Below are 18,762 nucleotides of genomic sequence, written 5' to 3'. Positions count from 1 at the left end.
CTCAGCTCACAACTCACTTCCTCTGGAAGCTTTTTATCATTTTCCAGTGTGGAATAAGCACTTTAACCTTTAATTTCATAATATTCTATGTACATGTAGCCTAATGGTGATTTATATCTGATTCACTTTTTTTTTTTAAAGAGACAGGGTCCCATTGTGTTCCCCCAGAATAAAAGTGTTACCCAGGATGGAGTGCAGTGGTGCAATCACAGATCACTGTAGCCTCCAACTCCTGGGCTCAAGCAATCTTCCTACCTCAGCCTCCTAAGTATCCACCACATTCAGCTAATTTTTAAAATTTTTTGTTATTGTTAGGACAGGGTCTTACTCTTGGCTCAGGCTGGTTTTGAACTCCGGGCTTCAAACGATCCTCCTGATTCAGCCTCCCAAAGTGCTGGGATCATAGGTGTGAGCCACCGTGCTGGCCTCTGATTCACATTTGATCTCCCTCACTAGGATATAAGATTCTTGTGTGTAGGTACCATGTCTTGTTCATCTTTGAATTTCAAGGGCAGGCCAGGTATAGTGGCTCATGCCTGTCATCCTAGAACTTTGGGAGGCTGAGGCAGGAAGATCCCTGGAGGCCAGGAGTTCGAGACTAGCCTGAGCAACATAGCAAGACCCCATTTCTACAAAAAAATAGAAAAAATTAGCCTGGTGTAGTTGTGCGCCCCTGTAGGCCCAGCTATGTGGGAGGCTGAGGCAGGAGGATCGCTTGAGTCCAGGAGTTTGAGGTTGCTGTGAGCTCTGATGACACCACTATACTCTAGCCTAGGCAACAGAGTGAGACCCTGTCTTGGGGAAAAAAAAAAAAAAAATTCAAGAGCAAAGAACAAATCCCTGGCACTTGGGCACTTGTCTTCAATAAATGTAGAATGAAGGAAGGAAGGACGTATGATAAATGGCAGAAAGAAGTCAAAATACTTTGTTTCTTTGAAAGCCATTACTAAGATACCTGATAGAAAAATTATGCATCTAGTAGAAATGATCTCTATGCAGGCAAAATGACTAGGTTACTGTTTTACCTGTATGCTACCATCTCACACTCTGGAGTTGGCCATTTCAAAATCGCTGAATGCTGGAAGACACAAGACACACAAGAAAGGATTACAATATTTACTTAGCATTGCATTATTTATTACATTCTGAGGCTCTGATAGTTTAACTACTATGAATGTTGTTTGTATGCTTCCAGAAAACACCAAGTAACCGTACCAAATCATCCAGAAGAGAATTCCTCTGACTACGACTCAATGTCCAAGCTTGTTCACCTCTTGATATTAAATGGGCAATAATTCCAGCTGCAAAGTAACTGACTTCCACTTCAACACTGTGTAGGAGACTACTGATGTGGTCTATGAAATCCTTCCACATTAATTCAGAATGCAATTCTTGTACTTCAGCTATATTGTTCTGGAAAAAAAGAAGACATAAAAATTAAGTGTCCCACCCTGCCTCAGAGACTGGTGGGTGGGTGGTGGTGGTAGTGAGGCCTTAAAAAAAAAAGGAAATAAAGTAATATGTAAGGTAAATGGCTAAAAGAACCGTTTTCAGACCTAGACAACAGGCAATGCAGGAAGGTGAGAGTAAAGTATTTCCCTGAGAGAAAGTATTCAAATGGGGCAGTTTCCAGATTGCAATGAAGGGGAACCTAAAGAAAACCTGGTAGTTTTGTTGAGACAGATCACATTTCAGGGTGGCCAAGCAGCAAACCTTTGTAGAACAGAGTACTGGAAAGGAAAAAGGTCCACACTCAGAGAGAGAGCGAGAGAGTGCACACAACCTGTACAGGGGTCCCCTTAAATCTTTGGCTGAGTAATGACGTTGGGTGAAACTCCACGAGGCTAGGGAAAGAACTACCAGAAAGTAGTACACAAACAAATCCAAAGTCACACAGGGCTAGAAATAGTTCACATTCCCACTAGCCAGAGTGAAGAGATCTCATAATAAGCAAAGCATGTGATAGTAGTGGGGCTAAATTATATAATAGCCCTAGGGTTAAATGAACAAGCTTCAAAAGGAACAACTTGATCTTCAAGTAATGCCACACAAGAACAAAGTATAAAATTCTTTTTTTTTTTGAGACAGTCTCACTCCATTGTCCTAAGTAGAGTGCTGTGGCATTAGCCTACCTCACAGCAACCTCAAACTCCTGGGATCAAGTGATCCTCCTGCCTCAGCCTCCCGAGTAGCTGGGACTACAGGCATACACCACAATGCCCAACTAATTTTTCTATTTTTAGTAAAAATGGGGTCTCAAACTCCTAAGCTCAAGCGATCCTCCTGCTTCAGCATCCCAGAGTGCTAGGATTACAGATGTGAGCCACCACGCCTGGCTGAAAGTATAAGATTCTTTAGAGAAAAATAATAATATCCAGCAATCAACAATGTAAATTTCACAAGGACTGGCACTCAAAAATTACCAGGCGTACAAAGGGGTAGCAAAATATGATCCATAATCAGGAGAAAAATCAATCAATAGAAAAAGACACAGAAATGACAGAGATAACAGAATTAGCAGCTGAGGACTTAAAATAGCTATTATATGATTTAGGATGAAAGGAAAACATAAACATGAGGAGAGAAAATGAAGATATAAGAAAGACCTAAATGCAATTTCTAGAAATAAAAAAAAAGAACAATATCTGAAATACAAAATATACTGGATGAGATTAATAGCAGATGAGATACTGCAGGGGAAAAAATTGGTAAAGTGAAAAACAGAAAGAGAAAGAATCCAAACCAAAGTACAGGAAAAAAAAAAAAAAAAGATGATTACAGGGGTTGAGAGGAGCCAATAGAGCAATAGGGAACTTCTATGACTTTTGGGAGATATCTAACTCTAACACATTTGTAATTAGAGTCACAGAAGGAGACGAGATTAGAGAAGGTATAAAAAAAGGTATTTTAAGATATAATGGCCAAAATTTTTCCAAATTGATAAAAATTATAAACCCAAAGATTCAACAGGAAAAAACACCCACATAGACTTCAACAGCCAAGCAAACACTGGACATGGTGGTGCACACCTGTAGTACCAGCTACCTGGGACACCAAGGTGGGAGGGTGGCTTGAGCCCAGCCCAGGAAAGGCCACCACTATACTTCAGCCTGGGTGATAGAGGGAGATCCTGTGTCTAACAACAACAAAAGCCAAGTAAAAATTTACCTTCTGTATTTTTTTTTTATCATCTCTCTCACAGGGGCACAAAAAATCTGTCTTTTGAAAATGAAAGGAAAATAAAAGACTTTTTCAGGCAAATAAACCTGAGTGAAAATTCATCAACGGCATACCTACAAGATAAGAAATGTAAAAAAAAAAAAAAAAAAAGTCTTTCAATGCCAATAGCACTCCTGCAAACATGGTAAAGGTTTCTAAAACCCACTGGACTTTCTCTAAAAAGTGTGTCAAGTACCAATCCCACATAGTGACACAGTACAAGAAGGGCAAGGATTCTTTGTATGTCCAGAGAAAGTGGTGTTATGACAGGAAGCAGAGTGGCCATGGTGGGCAGACTAAGCCAATTTTCTGGACCAAAGCTAAAACTACCAAGAAGATTGTGCTGAGGCATGAGTGTGTCAAGTCCACCTGCAGATGTAAGAGAATGTTGGCTATTAAGAGATGCAAGCATTTTGAATTAGGAGGAGATAAAAAGAGAAAGGGCCCAGTGATCCAGTTCTAAGTGTCATCTTTTGTTTTATTATGAAGAAAATAGAATCTTATAGTTACGTTCACTTAAAAAAATTAACAGAATGAGAAATATGTGGGTAAATATGAAAGACAAATTTCTCATTTTTAAATCTATTTAACTGAAGATTGGTGAGGACTCCTGCTCCTGGCCAACATGGAAAAAAAGTGGCTACATTTACATTTCTGCCTCAAACAACTAAAAAAAAAAACCAAATAAAACTAAAACCACTATTTTCAAGACACTGAATAATTAGGCAAGAAAGAACAGTGACTCTTAGAGATAGAAAACGAGTGAGATACTGCCTTGAGAGCATTTCCAGACTGTGGCACAAGGATATGGAACTAAAGCAGAGTCCAGTGGACTCATGGAGTAGAGGAGATGAAGCTGAGAGTCCACAGAGATTAAGGCAATTCAGAGGACAGAATACAGGGTGAAGAATACACAGAGAATTCAGAGATCTGCAGAGGGTCCTACTCCATTCAGCACAGTACTGATCAGAACATCAACATGAGTTAACCATCTGAGGGCAGGAAAAGAACCATAAAAAAGGATTACAGAAAAATACCCAGTGCTCAGACGGGGCCAGGAAGGGTACTTGTTCTCACCAGCCAGTACGGGAAAACTCTGCATTCACAAGGCACTGTGTAGAATACTCAGGAAAATCTTATTTCAATAGCAGAGAATAATTAGCCCTAGCCTTATTACATCTCTAGAATCTCCTAATCAATCAGAAAAGGAAGACCCCCAAATGAGCAAACTGTTTAAAAGTAAATTAATTACATCCCAGAACAAAGTTCAAGAATATTCATAGAAAAACAAAAATATTCAGCACCCAAGAAGGTAAAATTCACAATGTCTGGCATCCAATCAAAAACTACCAAGAAGAATGGGAAAAAATATTTGCAAATCATGTATCTGATAAGGGATTGATATCCAGAATCTATGGAGGACTCCTAAAATTCAACAACAAAAAAAATAAACAATCCAATTAAAAAATAGGCAAAGGATTTGAACAGATATTTCTCCAAAGAAGATATACAAATGGCCAATAAACACATGAAAAGATGCTCAACATCACTTATCGTTAGAGAAATGTAAATCCAAATTGTAAGATACTACCTCACACCTATCAGAATGGCTACCAACCAAAAAACAGAAAATAAGTGTTGGTGAGAATATGGAGAAACAGGAACTCTTGCCCACTGCTGGTAGGAATGTAAAATGGTACAGTTGCTGTGGAAAACAGTATAGCAGTTCCTCAAAAATTAAAAATTGACTGGGCGCAGTGCCTCACACCTGTAATCCTAGCACTCTGGAAGGCCGAGGCAGGAGGATCACTTGAGGTCAGGAGTTCAAGACCAGCCTGTGCAAGAGTAAGCCCCGGCTCTACTAAAAAATAGAAAAAATTAGCTGGGCGTGGTGGTGTGCGCCTGTAGTCCCAGCTACTTGGGAAGCTAAGGCAGGAGGATTGCTTGAGCCCAGGAGTTTGAGGTTGCTGTGAGCTAGGCTGACACCATGGCACTCTAGCCCAGGCAACAGAGCGAGACTCTGTCTCATAGAAAAAAAAAAAAAATCAACTATCGATCAGGCATAGTGACTCACGCCTGTAATCCTAGCACTCTGTGAGCCAAGGAGGAAGTATCGCTTGAAGTCAGGAGTTTGAGACCAGCCTGAGCACGAGTGAGACCCTGTCTCTACAAAAAATAGAAAAATTAGCTGAGCAGGGTGGCACATGCCTGTAGTTCCAGCTACTTGGGAGGCTGAGCCAGGAGGATTGCTTGAGCCCAGGAGTTTGAGGCTGCAGTGAGCTATGATGATGCCACTGCACTCTGGCTGGAGTGACAGAGTTGAGACACTACCTTAAAAAGAAAAAAAATCAATTATCTTATGACACAACAATTCTCCTTCTGGATATAAACCCCAAAGAATTCAAAGTCAGGGCCAGGTATGGTGGCTCATGCCTGTAATCCCTGCACTTTGGGAGGCCGAGGCAGGAGGACTGCTCGAGGTCAGGAGTTTGAGACCAGCCTGGGCAACCTAGTGAGACCCCATCTCTATAAAAAAAAAAAAAAAAAAGCTGGTGTGATGGCATGCACCTATAGCCCCACCTATTCGGGAGCCTGAGGCAGGAGGATCCTTTGAGCCCAAGACCAAGAGTTAGAGGCTGGAGTGAGCTATGAATGCACCACTGCATTTCAGCCTGGGTGACAGAGTGAGATCCTGTCTCTAAAAGTAAACGAATAAATAAAAGCTGAAGAATTCTTTATCAGCAGACCTACACTAGAAGAAATGTTAAAGGATGTCTTTTAGGCAAAACAAAAATAATATCACAGGGAAATCTGTACCTGCATAAAAGAAAGAAGAGCACCAGAAATAGTAATAGTAATTATTAATATTAGAATAAATATCTAAGTTTTACAAATTATTTAAATCTCCATAAAAGATTATTGACATTTCAAACAAAAATAATATTTTGTGTGATTTATAAGTAAAAGTAAAATGTATGACCATAATACCATAAAGGAAAGATCAGAAATGAAAGGCTACTACTTTAAGGTTCTTTTTTTTTTTTTTTTTTTTTTTTTTGAGACAGAGTCTCATTCTGTTGCCCAGGCTAGAGTGAGTGCCATGGTGTCAGCCTAGCTCACAGCAACCTCAGACTCTTGGGCTCAAGCGATCCTCCTGCCTCAGCCTCCTGAGTAGCTGGGACTACAGGCATGAGCCATCATGCCCCGCTAATTTTTCTATATATATTTTAGCTGTCCATATAATTTCTTTCTATTTTTAGTAGAGACGGGGGTCTCACTCTTGCTCAGGCTGGTCTCGAACTCCTGGCTCAAACAATCTGCCTGCCTCGGCCTCTCAGAGTGCTAGGATTACAGGCGTGAGCCACCGTGCCCGGCCACTTTAAGGTTCTTATATATGAAGTTGTATAAAATCACTTAGGGTATACTGTAATTAAAATGTATGCTATGAACCCAAAGCAATCATTAAAATAACAAAGCAAAGAGTTACAGCTATTAAGCCAAGAAAGGAGATAAAATGGAGTCATAAAAAATACTCCAACCCTTTTAAGAAGGCAGAAAAAGAGGGAAAAACAAAGAGAAAAACAAAACAAATAGCATGGTGATGAACTCAAATTTAACCATATCAATAATCACATTTAAAAAATTAAAAATATACTACATATGGATCCAGCAATCTCACTTCTGAGTAAAAATATAAAGGAATTAAAATCAGTATATCAAAGAGATATCTGTACTCCCATATTTATCATAGTTTTATTCATAACAGCCAAATTATGGAATCAATCTAAGTGTCTATCAAGGGATGGCTGAATTTGCAAAATATGGCATGAATACACAATGGAATACTATTTAGCCTTATAAAAGAAGGAAATCCTGTCATTTGTGACAACACTGATGACCATGGAAAGACAATACTATATGATATCACTTACAAGTGGAATCTAAAATGTCTAACTTATAGATGTAGAGAGTAGAATGATGGTCCCAGAGGCTAGGAATGATGAGGGAGGGATGGAGAGATGTTGGTCAAAGAGTACAAAGTTTCAGTTAGACAGGAGGAATAAATTTTTGAGATCTATCATACAGCATGACTATTAGTTAATAATAATGTATTATACATTTCAAAATTGCTAAGAATAAATTTTAAATGCTTTCATCACAAAAAATGTTAAGTATGTGAAGTGATGGCTATATTAATTAGCTTGACTAAATTATTCCACAAGTTACACAAACATCAAAACATCACATTGTACCCCATATAAATATTTATAATTATTATTTCCAAATTTTAAAAAAATCACTAAATGTAAGTGATCCAAATACCCCAAATAAAAAGCAGATTGTCAAATTGGATTAAAAAGCAGAATGCAAAATATATTCTATCTATAAGAAACACACTTTACATATAAAGACAAATATAGGTTAAAAGTAAAAGGATGAAAAAAGATATAGCATGCTAACACTAGTCAAATAAAAGCTGGACTGACTATATTAGTATCAAAGTAAATTTCAAAGCAAAGAATATTACCAGGGATGAAGAAAGTCATTTCGTAATGGCAAAGGGATCCATTAATCAGGAGGACATAATTCTAAATGTTTATGTATCTAATAAGAGAGTTTTAAAATATATGAAGCAAAAATTGATAGAATTGTAAGGAGAAACAGATAAATCCACAATTATCGTCAGACATTTCAAAACTCCTTTGTCAATAATTGATAGAACAGGTAGGCAGAAAATCAGTAAGGATATGGTAGACTTGTACAATATCAACCAACTAGACTTGATTGCCATTTATAGAACACTGCACACAATAACAGCACAATACACATTCTTCTCAAGTGCATATGGAACATTTACAAAAATAAACCATGTTCTGGGACATACACGAGTCTCAATAAATTCAAAAAGGCTCAAATAAAACAACGCATATTCTCTGATCACAAATAATTACACTAGAATCAATATCTCAAAATAAATTATTAAAAAACAGTTTTAATTACAAGGTAATAAAGATATGGAAGGAAGCATATCAAGTTGTATCAATATTAATTATCTCATGGAGATGAAAATGATAGAAGGTTGGGGACAGAGTTTTAAACATTTTAAATACATTTTTGCACTGTTTGACTAGTTATAATAAACATGTATTCCGTCTGAAATTTAAAAAAGATATTTTTAAAGCCCTAAGAGAACTTTCCAAATCCTTAAATTAAATTCCTCCTTTCCTCTTCAGGTGACTAAGCCAACCTGTATCTAATTCTATCTAATAATCTAAATAGAATAATGGTTATTCTAATAATTATATGAACACTGAATAAAACAACCAAATACTATAATTTATTTAATAATTCCTCTATTACTGACATTTAGGTTGTTTTCCATTTTTTACTTTACATAACTAAAGCTACAATGAATAGATAGGTTCTCCTTATATGCCAGCCCTCAGCTTTCCCAAATATTCATCTCCTCACTGTTCAATATTTCATACTTTTGCATGTGGAAAAAAAAATATCAAGTTATATTTTTTAACTCATTTATCTATGCCTCCTATAATCTAATTCCTTGAGAGCAGAAGTCTGCTCTAAAATGGCTTTTGCCACAGTGGCACTTTGCCTATTGTGGTGATTTAAGTTGACAAAACATCTAATCCTTCATCTTTGCCTCAAAATCCTAGAGGGCTCATCTTAACTTATATCCAATATATTAAGAAAAAAAAATTTTTTTAGAGAAAGGGTCTTTCTATGTTGCCCAGGCTAGTCCTGAATTTTTGGTCTTAAGCAATCCATCCTCCCCTCTTGGCCTCCCAAAGTACTAGGTTTACTGGCATGAGCCACCATGCCCAGTAAGCAGTCCTTTAAGTAGCCATTAACTATCAAACACAGGCTGGGTGCGGTGGCTCACGCCTGTAATCCTAGCACTCTGGGAGGCTGAGGCGGGCAGATTGTTTGAGCTCAGGAGTTCGAGACCAGCCTGAGCAAGAGCGAGACCCCGCCTCTACTAAAAAAAACAGAAAAAAATTATATGGACAGCTAAAAATATATACAGAAAAATTAGCCAGGCATGGTGGCGCATGCCTGTAGTCCCAGCTACTCGGGAGGCTGAGGCAGAAGGATTGCTTGAGCCCAGGAGTTTGAGGTTGCTGTGAGCTGACGCCGTGGCACTCCAGCCCGGGCAACAGAGCAAGACTGACTCAAAAAACATAAATAAATAAAAAAAATATATAACTATCAAACATAGCATTTAAGAACATCTATAAGTCAATGACTTTTTTTTTAAATGAAATCTTTTTTTTTTTTTTTTTTTTGAGACAGAGTCTCACTCTGTTGCCCAGGCTAGAGTGAGTGCCGTGGCGTCAGCCTAGCTCACAGCAACCTCAAACTCCCGAGCTCAAGCGATCCTCCTGTCTCAGCCTCCTGAGTAGCTGGGACTACAGGCATGCGCCACCATGCCCGGCTAATTTTTTCTATATATATTTTTAGCTGTCCATATAATTTCTTTCTATTTTTAGTAGAGGTGGGGTCTCGCTCTTGCTCAGGCTGGTCTCGAACTCCTGAGCTCAAACGATCCGCCCACCTCGGCCTCCCAGAGTGCTAGGATTACAGGCGTGAGCCACCGCGCCCGGCCTTAAATGAAATCTTTTTTTTTCCGGTTATAAAAGTGAGAGATGCTCAGTGTGAAACTTTGTATAATACCAAAAAATATAAGGAAAACCATGTATATTTACATTTTTTCTTAAACTGTGGCAAAAATCTTAATATGTATAGTTTTATAGCCTTTTTAAATTTAATAATTATATTGTATGTATTTTCCAACATCATTAAGTGTTTGCAAATATCACAGCAGCAACCTTCAATGTATTACCGCAGACAGAAAAAAATTACAGCTCAGAAACTTAGCAGGAAATGCTTATATCTTACCAAAAGTCCTAGAACTTTCTGTTGAATAGATGATTCAGTTGGAAAAGACTGTAAAAAGAAAGAGAAAACTATAAATACCTAAAGAACCAAGTATAATAAATGTTTAAATAAGTAAATCAATAAATAGCAAAACTGTAAGCTAAATTTCCATTCTAACCTCCAGAACCCTCATGAAGAGTTCCAACCCTTGGTTTTCAATAAAGTGTCTACAAGTGGTTGGGGATTCATCTGTGAGGTTCCAAAGTGCACTCAAGGTAAACTTCAACGTAGTGTCCACTGAATTTTGATTGGTTTTCTGCTTCACTATTTGAAGAAGTTGCTGAAAAAGGAAAACAATTTTTCATTTTTGAATTATCACAATTTGTGGTTGCTAATAACCACAAGTAGATAAGGATTAGTCTCATAGCTTAAAGCATTTCCTGTAAAGGTTCTTATAAGTACAACCAACAGCATCTTGGATTGGACTTTTCTTCAACAAGAAAAAAGTATAAGATTTTCACAAATACTCCTATATTATTCTGATCATACCTTCAATCTAATCACCTGTAAATAACAAAGGCAAAATGATTAAAACTTTTGAACAACTATCCTATCAAATCACTCACAACGTATACTTCTTCCAGATGCTAGAATTAAAAAGCTGAAGGAAGAGAAAGGGGAATGAAGCTAGTATTTATTAAGGATCAGCAAATTACACCCTATAATATAGCATTATTATCCCCATATTTCAGGAGAGGAAATTGAGTCTGAGAAATATTAACTAATTTGATTATAGTCAACTTAGTAAGAGAAACTAAGAATTGGAAGACCTAATTTTACCTAACTCCAAGTTTTCCTTAAAAAACAAAAAAAGAAAGGAGAAACTACATGAGATGGTAAGGGAATTAAAGTCTATATTGGATATAAAGAAGATAATAGCTTTGAATTCCAGTTGTAAATTATTTCTATCATAGCTTTAAGAAATTTAAGTTTGAAAGGTATATGTTTTAAAAATTATATGAGGCACCTATAATTCCATTTTTAGATTACATTTTGGGGGTAAAAGAAAGCTCTGCTAAAACAGATATAAGAAAATATTAATGAACACTATTACTAAAGGTTATACACAATTCAGGAAAAAAATTTAAGGAACACAAATATCTAGGTACGATTAGGTAAGTTAATAGTATAGTGGCTCAGAGTGTGGCACTAGAAAAAAGCTACCTGAGCTTAAATATTATCTCTGTATCTGACTACCTGCACAACTTTGTTTACCAATTTCATTCTTTGTTTCCTCAACTATAGATTGCAGGTGATAATTAAGAGTAGAAAAAAAAACTAGCTATAATCTTCATCACTACTACTACTAATTCCTCCTTAAAGTAAGCCTAATTTCCCTCTGAAACATAAGTAGACTACTTCCTTAAAATCTTTGAATATAACTCCAGCCAAAATTACTGAGACACATATATAGCAATAAAATGCCATTTTTCAAACTAAAATGTCATCTCTGCAACTACTAAAAGTAAATAAAATAAGAATACTTTTCACCAGGCGTGGTGGCTCACACCTGTAATCCTAGCACTCTGGGAGACCGAGGCAGGCAGATCGTTTGAGCTCAGGAGTTCGAGACCAGCCTGAGCAAGAGTGAGACCCCATCTCTACTAAAAATAGAAAGAAATTATATGGACAGCTAAAAATATATATAGAAAAATTAGCCGGGCATGGTGGCACATGCCTGTAGTCCCAGCTACTCGGGAGGCTGAGGCTGGAGGATTGCTTGAGCCCAGGAGTTTGAGGTTGCTGTGAGCTAGGTGACGCCATCGCACTCTAGCCCAGGCAACAGAGTGAGACTCTGTCTTAAAAAAAAAAAAAAAAAAAAAAGAATCCTTTTCTACTTTTCTAATATATATTGTATTTTGTTAGGCACTTACCAATATATTCCTATAATTAATCTTTTTTCTTCTCACTTAATCTTCATAATAACTATATGAAGTATTTTTATCACCCCTAAGAAAATTGTGACTTGCTGAAAATACCACAGTTAGTTCAAAAGAGAATTGGGAATAAACTCAGCCAGATATGTCAACTCCAGAATTCCTTCTCTTTCCATCATCCTACAAGAGCCTTCCCTCTCTTTATAGCATTATTTTTTTCATTCATATCTCTATTAATACACTTTTTATTATCTTATTAATTTATTTTAATTCTTTTTAGAGACAAAGTCTTGTGCTGTCACACAGGCTGGAGTGCAGTGGCATGATCATAGCTCACTGCAGCCTTGCGAACTTCTGAGCTCAAGCGATCCTCCTGCCTCAGCCTCCCAAGTAGCTGGGACTACAGGCACATGCTACCACACCTGCCTAATTTTTCTTATTATTTTAGAGACAGGGTCTCGATAGGTTACCCAGGCTAGCCTCAAACTCCAGGTCTCAAGTGATCCTCCAAACTCAGCCTCCTGAGTCACTGGGAATACAAGTGTCCATGCACCACTGTGCCCAGTTTATACTTTTTAGATTGTATTGTAACTACATCTACAAAGCTATTTTCTCTACTATACTGTAAGTTTATGGGAAGAAATTACAGACACAATTCAGTGTGAAACCCTAACATCTAGTAAGGTGGCAGGTACTTGACGACTCTATACATATTTATCAAATGAATGACTTACTTTCTCATTGCATACGTAATTTATAAGACATCATCAAAAAAAGGAACCTCTTATTTGACTTTTCCATGTACTATTACTGTTCAAACACCTCATGACAGGATTTTTTTTTTTTTTTTTTAGACAGAGTCCTGCTCTGTCGCCCAGGCTAGAGTACAGTGGCGTCATCATAGCTCACTGCAAACTCAAATTCCTGGGCTCAAGCCATCCTCCTTCTTTAGCCTTCCTAGTAGCTGGGACTATAAGCGAGTGCCACCATGCCTGGCTAATTTTTCTATTTTTTTGTAGAGACAAGGTTTTTGCTCTTGCTCAGGCTGATCTTGAACTCCTGGCCTCAAGCAATTCTCCCAACTTGGCCTCCCAAAGTGTTAGGATTACAGGCCTGAGTAAATTACAGGATTTTAACCAGAAGCTCTTAAAACAGAAGTTTTGCCTCGAGTCCTCCCTAAGACATTGCTTATATATCTATTGTTTATATCTGCTCTCTTTAAAGCTTTTTAAACTTTTCACTGTTTATTACTGTCATTTCCTCAACTCATTATAAGTAAGCAAAATCATATATCAACTATTTAAATTATCTGCTTCTCCAAAGCACATAGCACAATCTTATGCCTGTAAGAGTCTACATTTTCTACATAAATAACAATATCACAGAATTTTAGAACTAGACGGGGTCTTTTTTTTTTTTTTTTTTGAGACAGAGTCTCACTCTGTTGCCCAGGCTAGAGTGAGTGCCGTGGCGTCAGCCTAGCTCACAACAACCTCAAACTCCTGGGCTCAAGCAATCCTCCTGTCTCAGCCTCCCGAGTAGCTGGGACTACAGGCATGCACCACCATGCCCGGCTAATTTTTTTCTATATATATTTTTAGCTGTCCATATAATTTCTTTCTATTTTTAGTAGAGATGGGGTCTCGCTCTTGCTCAGGCTGGTCTCGAACTCCTGAGCTCAAACGATCCGCCCACCTCGGCCTCCCAGAGTGCTAGGATTACAGGTGTGAGCCACCGCGCCCGGCCTTAGATGGGATCTTAATGCTTATGTAAGTCCCAATGGTTCAAGTAATTTGCCTAAATTCACAAAATGAGTTTACAAAAGTTAGATCCTAGGTCATCCAATCACAAGTTCAGGGCTCTATTTCTATTGAGGAGTAAATCTGCCTCAATGAAGAAATGAATACACCCATTTAGAAGTAACAAAAAGAATTTCTAAAAAATAGTATAGTCCAAGCGCTGTGGCTCACACCTGTAATCCTAGCACCCTGGGAGGCGGAGGCGGGAGAACTGCTTGAGCTCAGGAGTTCAAGACCAACCTGAACAAGAGCAAGACCCTGTCTCTACTAAAAATAGAAAAATTAGCCAGGCGTTGTGGTGTGCAACTGTAGTCCCAGCTACCTGGAAGGCTGAGGCAGGAGGATTGCTTGAGCCCAGAAGTTTGAGGTTGCTGTGAGCTAGGCTGACGCCATGGCACTCTACTCAGGGTAGTGGAGTAAGACTCTGTCTCAAATAAATAAATAACAAATAAATAAATAAACATCAGAAGATACACAACACTGCCTGAAAACAACAAAAATGAATACTATCTACTGCCCCATATACAGGACAAAATAGACTTACCCTGACGATGAAGAGCTCAGCACCAAGTTGTGCAGTTTGTTCTGTAGAAAGCTGCAAGTAAACATAAAACAAAGTAAATGTCCAAGAACTCACCAGTGTGAGTTCAGTATCATTCACTGTAACAGATTCTAAAGGTCAGACTAGAATTCTGCAATATTGAATGCAGCTTGAATAAGCAGGCTAGCAGAGAGGTTTACTAATTTTTCTGGCGCACATATTTTGGGGAATGTAATGAGAAACAGCTGCCTATAGAAAATTATTCAGCAAGAATTAAGGTACCTTGGCAGCCAGGATGGAAATGATAGCAACTGCCATCCTTTGCATGTTTTGATCCTCATGGTTGCAGAGCCACTGCATGACAAGCTTGGCTGCTTCAAATCTGAAAACACACAAAAGGTTTCATCAACAAATCCTGGAGTCCTAGGTACAGTTTCAGAGCTCCAGCTGGGAACTGATGCTATAATTTAAATAGGTGAGAAGGAAAGGGAAAATTCCTCTTAACTCGTAGAGAATAACAAGTACACTTAGTGCTTTAGAGATGATGCCATATTATAAATGCTGATAATATTTTTTTAAGACAGAAGAGTTCGGAAAATATGATTTAAAATATCTGGCATTTCATCTTCTAGAATTAGAACATATTTTTATATTTCTATTATATATTTCTATGCTGTAGTTATAATTTAAGTGTTTTCTGGGTTCCTCATGGCACCTAGCACAATGAGAACATTCATTTACAAACATTTATTAAACTCCTGCTTTGAGCCAGATATTGTTCTTAGTGTTGGAGATAGAGTATTGAAAACAAAAAACAAACAAAAAAAAACCCCCAGAAAAATGTCCCTTTCTCATAGAGCTTACATTCTAATAAGAAAGACAAAAAATAAGTTAGATTAATAAGTAAAATATATAGTAAGGTTAAGTACTGACGTATGCTATAGAGCAAAGAAATAAAGCAGGAAAACAGAAGACATTAAATGAAATTTTATGTAGGGCAGCTAGGGAAGGCCTCATTGAAGCCTTTTTTTTTTTTAGACAGCGTCTCACTTTGTTGCCCAGGCTAGACTGAGTGCCGTGGCGTCAGCCTAGCTCACAGCAACCTCAAACTCCTGGGCTCAAGTGATCCTCCTGCCTCAGCCTCCCGAGTAGCTGGGACTACAGGCATGCGCCACTATGCCCGGCTAATTTTTCTATATATATATTTTTAGTTGTCCATATAATTTTTTTCTATTTTTAGTAGAGACGGGGTCTCGCTCTTGCTCAGGCTGGTCCAGAGTCTTGCTCTGTTGCCTGGGCATGAGGGCAGTGGCATCATCATAGCTCACTGCATCCTCAAACTCCTGGGCTCAAGTGATCCTCCTTTCTCAGCCTCCTGAGTAGGTAGGACTACAGGCATGCATCACCATACCAGCTAACTGACTGAAACTTTTGAAGAAGAGAGCTACCCATGTGGATGTCTAGGGGAAAAGCATTCCAAGCTGAGGGAATAGGAAATACAACAGCACTAAAGTCGGGGTGTGCCTGGAGGTTTCAAGAAATAGCGTGGAGGCCAGTGAGGCCAGAGCATAGAGAAGTAGGGGAAGAGTTCTGAGAGATAAAGGTAATAGGGGAACCAGATCATACAGAGTCTTAGTAAAGGATCAGCTTTTACTCTGAACAAGACGGAAAGACATGGAAGGCTTCTGAGCAGGGATATGATGTGAACTGACATCTTATCACCTCTGTTTAGAATAAACTTCAGGAGGACAAGGACAGAAGCAGGAGAGCAGTTCAGAGGCTACTGCAATAATTCAGGAGAGAAATCACTTTTAGTCTAGCCCAAGAGGTAGAAATGGAAGTGAAAAGAAATAATTGAATTCTGGATATATTATGAAGACAGAGCTGGATTTGCCAAAGGACTGAAGGTAAGATATGAGATAAGGAGAAAAAGCAAGATGTCATCAAAGAATATATGATTACCTTACCTATAGTCTCATCCTTCAGGACTCAGCTCAAATATAACTTCCCTTGAGAAGGTTTTCTTGTTGAGTTCATCACTGCCTTCTCATCTCCTTAGTGCTTTCTTTCTAACTCTGTCACAGATCTGTGATCATTACTATAGACTCACCTGAATCCCCCACTGGCCTGTGAGCTCCTTGAGGGAGGGGAGCATGTCCTATTTAATCCTTTATGCCAAGTACTCAATACAGTTGATTGACACATAAATAGTGTTTAATACATGTTGACTGATTATATTGAGGTATATTACTACTCAGCAACTTCCCTCAAATTTATTGTTACCTTCTTTTTATTCCCAAGGCTATCTCTGGATCAGGCCCATTATTGATGTTCTTCTATAGTAAATTCCTAACTAGTTTCTCTGTCTCCATTGCTTTCCCTTCAATTTGTGCCTGCACATTAGAAATAAATAAAACTGTCAGAGGACAGAGGTATGATGTCACTCTTGTACTCACAGCATCCTGGGACTCCAGTATGGGGCCATGATTTCAAATCTTTTTCCCATCTATCCTATGCTTACTGCCAAGTGGAATGCTCATTAGTCCCCACACTTGCCCACAAGTATGAGGTAACATAGCCTAGTGGTGGCTGGGCACAGTGGCTCAAGCATATAATCCTAACACTTTGGGAGGCCGAGGCAGGAGGATTGCTTGAACTCACGATTTTGAGACTTGCCTGAGCCAGAGCGAGACCCTGTCTCTACTAAAAATAGAAAAATTAGTCGTTGTGGTGCACGCCTGTAGTCCCAGCGAGGCAGGAGAATCACTTGAGCCCAGGAGTTCGAGACTGCGGTGAGCTATGATGACACCACTGCACTCTACCAGGGTGACAGAGCAAGACTCTGTCTCAAAAAAAAAAAAAAAAGCCTAGTGGTGAGGAGTACAGATTCCTGGGTTTGAATTCTAGTTCTACTTAATGATAATAATAAAGCAAATTATTTTATCATGTGAAGCAATGCAGTCAAGTCATTAAGAACATCACACACTTTAGAGTAAGTGTGCATTTAAATATCAGTTCCACAATTTACTGACTTTGGGACCACAGGCAAGTTCCTTAATCTCTCTTAACTTCAATATTCCTACCTGTACAAAAATAACCTATTATAACAATAATAACCTATTAATGAAACCTATTCTATAGGCTTGTTATGAGGATTAAATGATATTACATATAAGCCTAAGACTCAGCACATGATTTGGCACATAACAAGCACTTGATTATTTTTATTAGAATTATAATATTATTAACTTCCTCTGTGCCTGTATTCATGCAGTTCCCACAACACAAAACAACTCAACCAACTTTTATCTTCAAAGCACTATAGCAGGGACATAAAACGTGCAGACTCTAGAATCAGTCTGATTTAAGGCTAGACTTTGCTATATATTATCTTACTACCTTGAGCAAGTTACTAAACCTTTCTGTGCTTCTATTTCCTCACTTGTAAAATGAAGATTACAAGAGTAACAATTTCACAGGATTGTTGTGAGGACTGAATAAACATATACAAAACACTTTAGCATAGTTACTGGCAATATTAAATGCTTCATACTTATTAGTTTTTATCTCTATTGTCTCAAGTGCCATCGCTAACAAGAAGTTTTCAATGATCATCAATCAGATGGAATCTTTCCCTCCTTGTGTGGGAGCACAATGCATTCCATCAACACCTCTTCTATGAAAAATTCTGTTTCATGTTATACTCATTCAGTCATTCATCTATCCATCCACTAACCATCCACTCAAGCACCAGAGACAAAGACATGAACCAAGCACAGCCTCTGACCACAAAGAAGGTCAATTCTATCAGAGTGCATTGGCCAGATCAGAGGTAGGCAAACTATAGACTGTGAACCTGGCTATCTGTTTTGTAAAGTTTTACTGGAACACAGACACACCCATTTGCTTATATATTGTCTATGAGTGCTTTTGACGTACAATGGCAGAGATAAGTAGTTGTGACAGAGACCCTTTGACCCTAAAATATTTACAATCCAGCCCTTTAAGAAAATATTTGCCAACCCTGGCCTAGATTACAGCTTTCAGGAGAATGACTGTCTTTCCTACCTTTGACCGCATTGCACAGGCTCAATATTTACAAAATAAAATTAGCAGTCTACATGAGATACATGTAGTTATATTTTTATCCAAATAATTTATTTCAGGCCGGGCGCGGTGGCTCACGCCTGTAATCCTAGCTCTCTGGGAGGCCGAGGTGGGCGGATCGTTTGAGCTCAGGAGTTCGAGACCAGCCTGAGCAAGAGCGAGACCCCATCTCTACTAAAAATAGAAAGAATTATATGGACAGCTAAAAATATATATAGAAAAAATTAGCCGGGCATGGTGGTGCATGCCTGTAGTCCCAGCT

General features: G+C 38.3%; 2 protein-coding genes across 3 annotated transcripts in view; one reads left to right on the top strand and one right to left on the bottom strand.

The window, feature by feature from the left end:
* The window catches only part of ZYG11B (zyg-11 family member B, cell cycle regulator), a 71,610-nt gene that overhangs the window by 15,908 nt on the left and 36,940 nt on the right, over positions 1 to 18,762 (bottom strand). For both annotated transcript variants that reach the window (XM_069477946.1, XM_069477947.1), the window contains exons 7-12: positions 14,676 to 14,775; positions 14,397 to 14,447; positions 10,295 to 10,456; positions 10,138 to 10,185; positions 1,216 to 1,413; positions 1,026 to 1,078 (exon numbers count right to left, since the gene is read on the bottom strand). In XM_069477946.1, the coding sequence (XP_069334047.1) occupies positions 1,026 to 1,078; positions 1,216 to 1,413; positions 10,138 to 10,185; positions 10,295 to 10,456; positions 14,397 to 14,447; positions 14,676 to 14,775 (612 nt within the window). The remainder of the gene's footprint in view (positions 1 to 1,025; positions 1,079 to 1,215; positions 1,414 to 10,137; positions 10,186 to 10,294; positions 10,457 to 14,396; positions 14,448 to 14,675; positions 14,776 to 18,762) is intronic.
* LOC138389529 (large ribosomal subunit protein eL42-like) lies at positions 3,362 to 3,682 on the top strand. Its single transcript, XM_069477948.1, has one exon. It carries the CDS (start codon positions 3,362 to 3,364, stop codon positions 3,680 to 3,682), a length of 321 nt encoding a protein of 106 aa, XP_069334049.1.

This window comes from Eulemur rufifrons, chromosome 8, assembly GCF_041146395.1.
Source record: "Eulemur rufifrons isolate Redbay chromosome 8, OSU_ERuf_1, whole genome shotgun sequence".
NCBI classification, from domain to species: Eukaryota; Metazoa; Chordata; class Mammalia; order Primates; family Lemuridae; genus Eulemur; species Eulemur rufifrons.
Note: the sequence above shows the minus strand (reverse complement) of the source record. Positions and strands in the feature narration are given on the sequence as shown.

Bases quoted from the DNA above. Each gene is read 5' to 3' on its own strand.
- LOC138389529 (XM_069477948.1), top strand. From the start codon at position 3,362: ATGGTAAAGGTTTCTAAAACCCACTGGACTTTCTCTAAAAAGTGTGTC.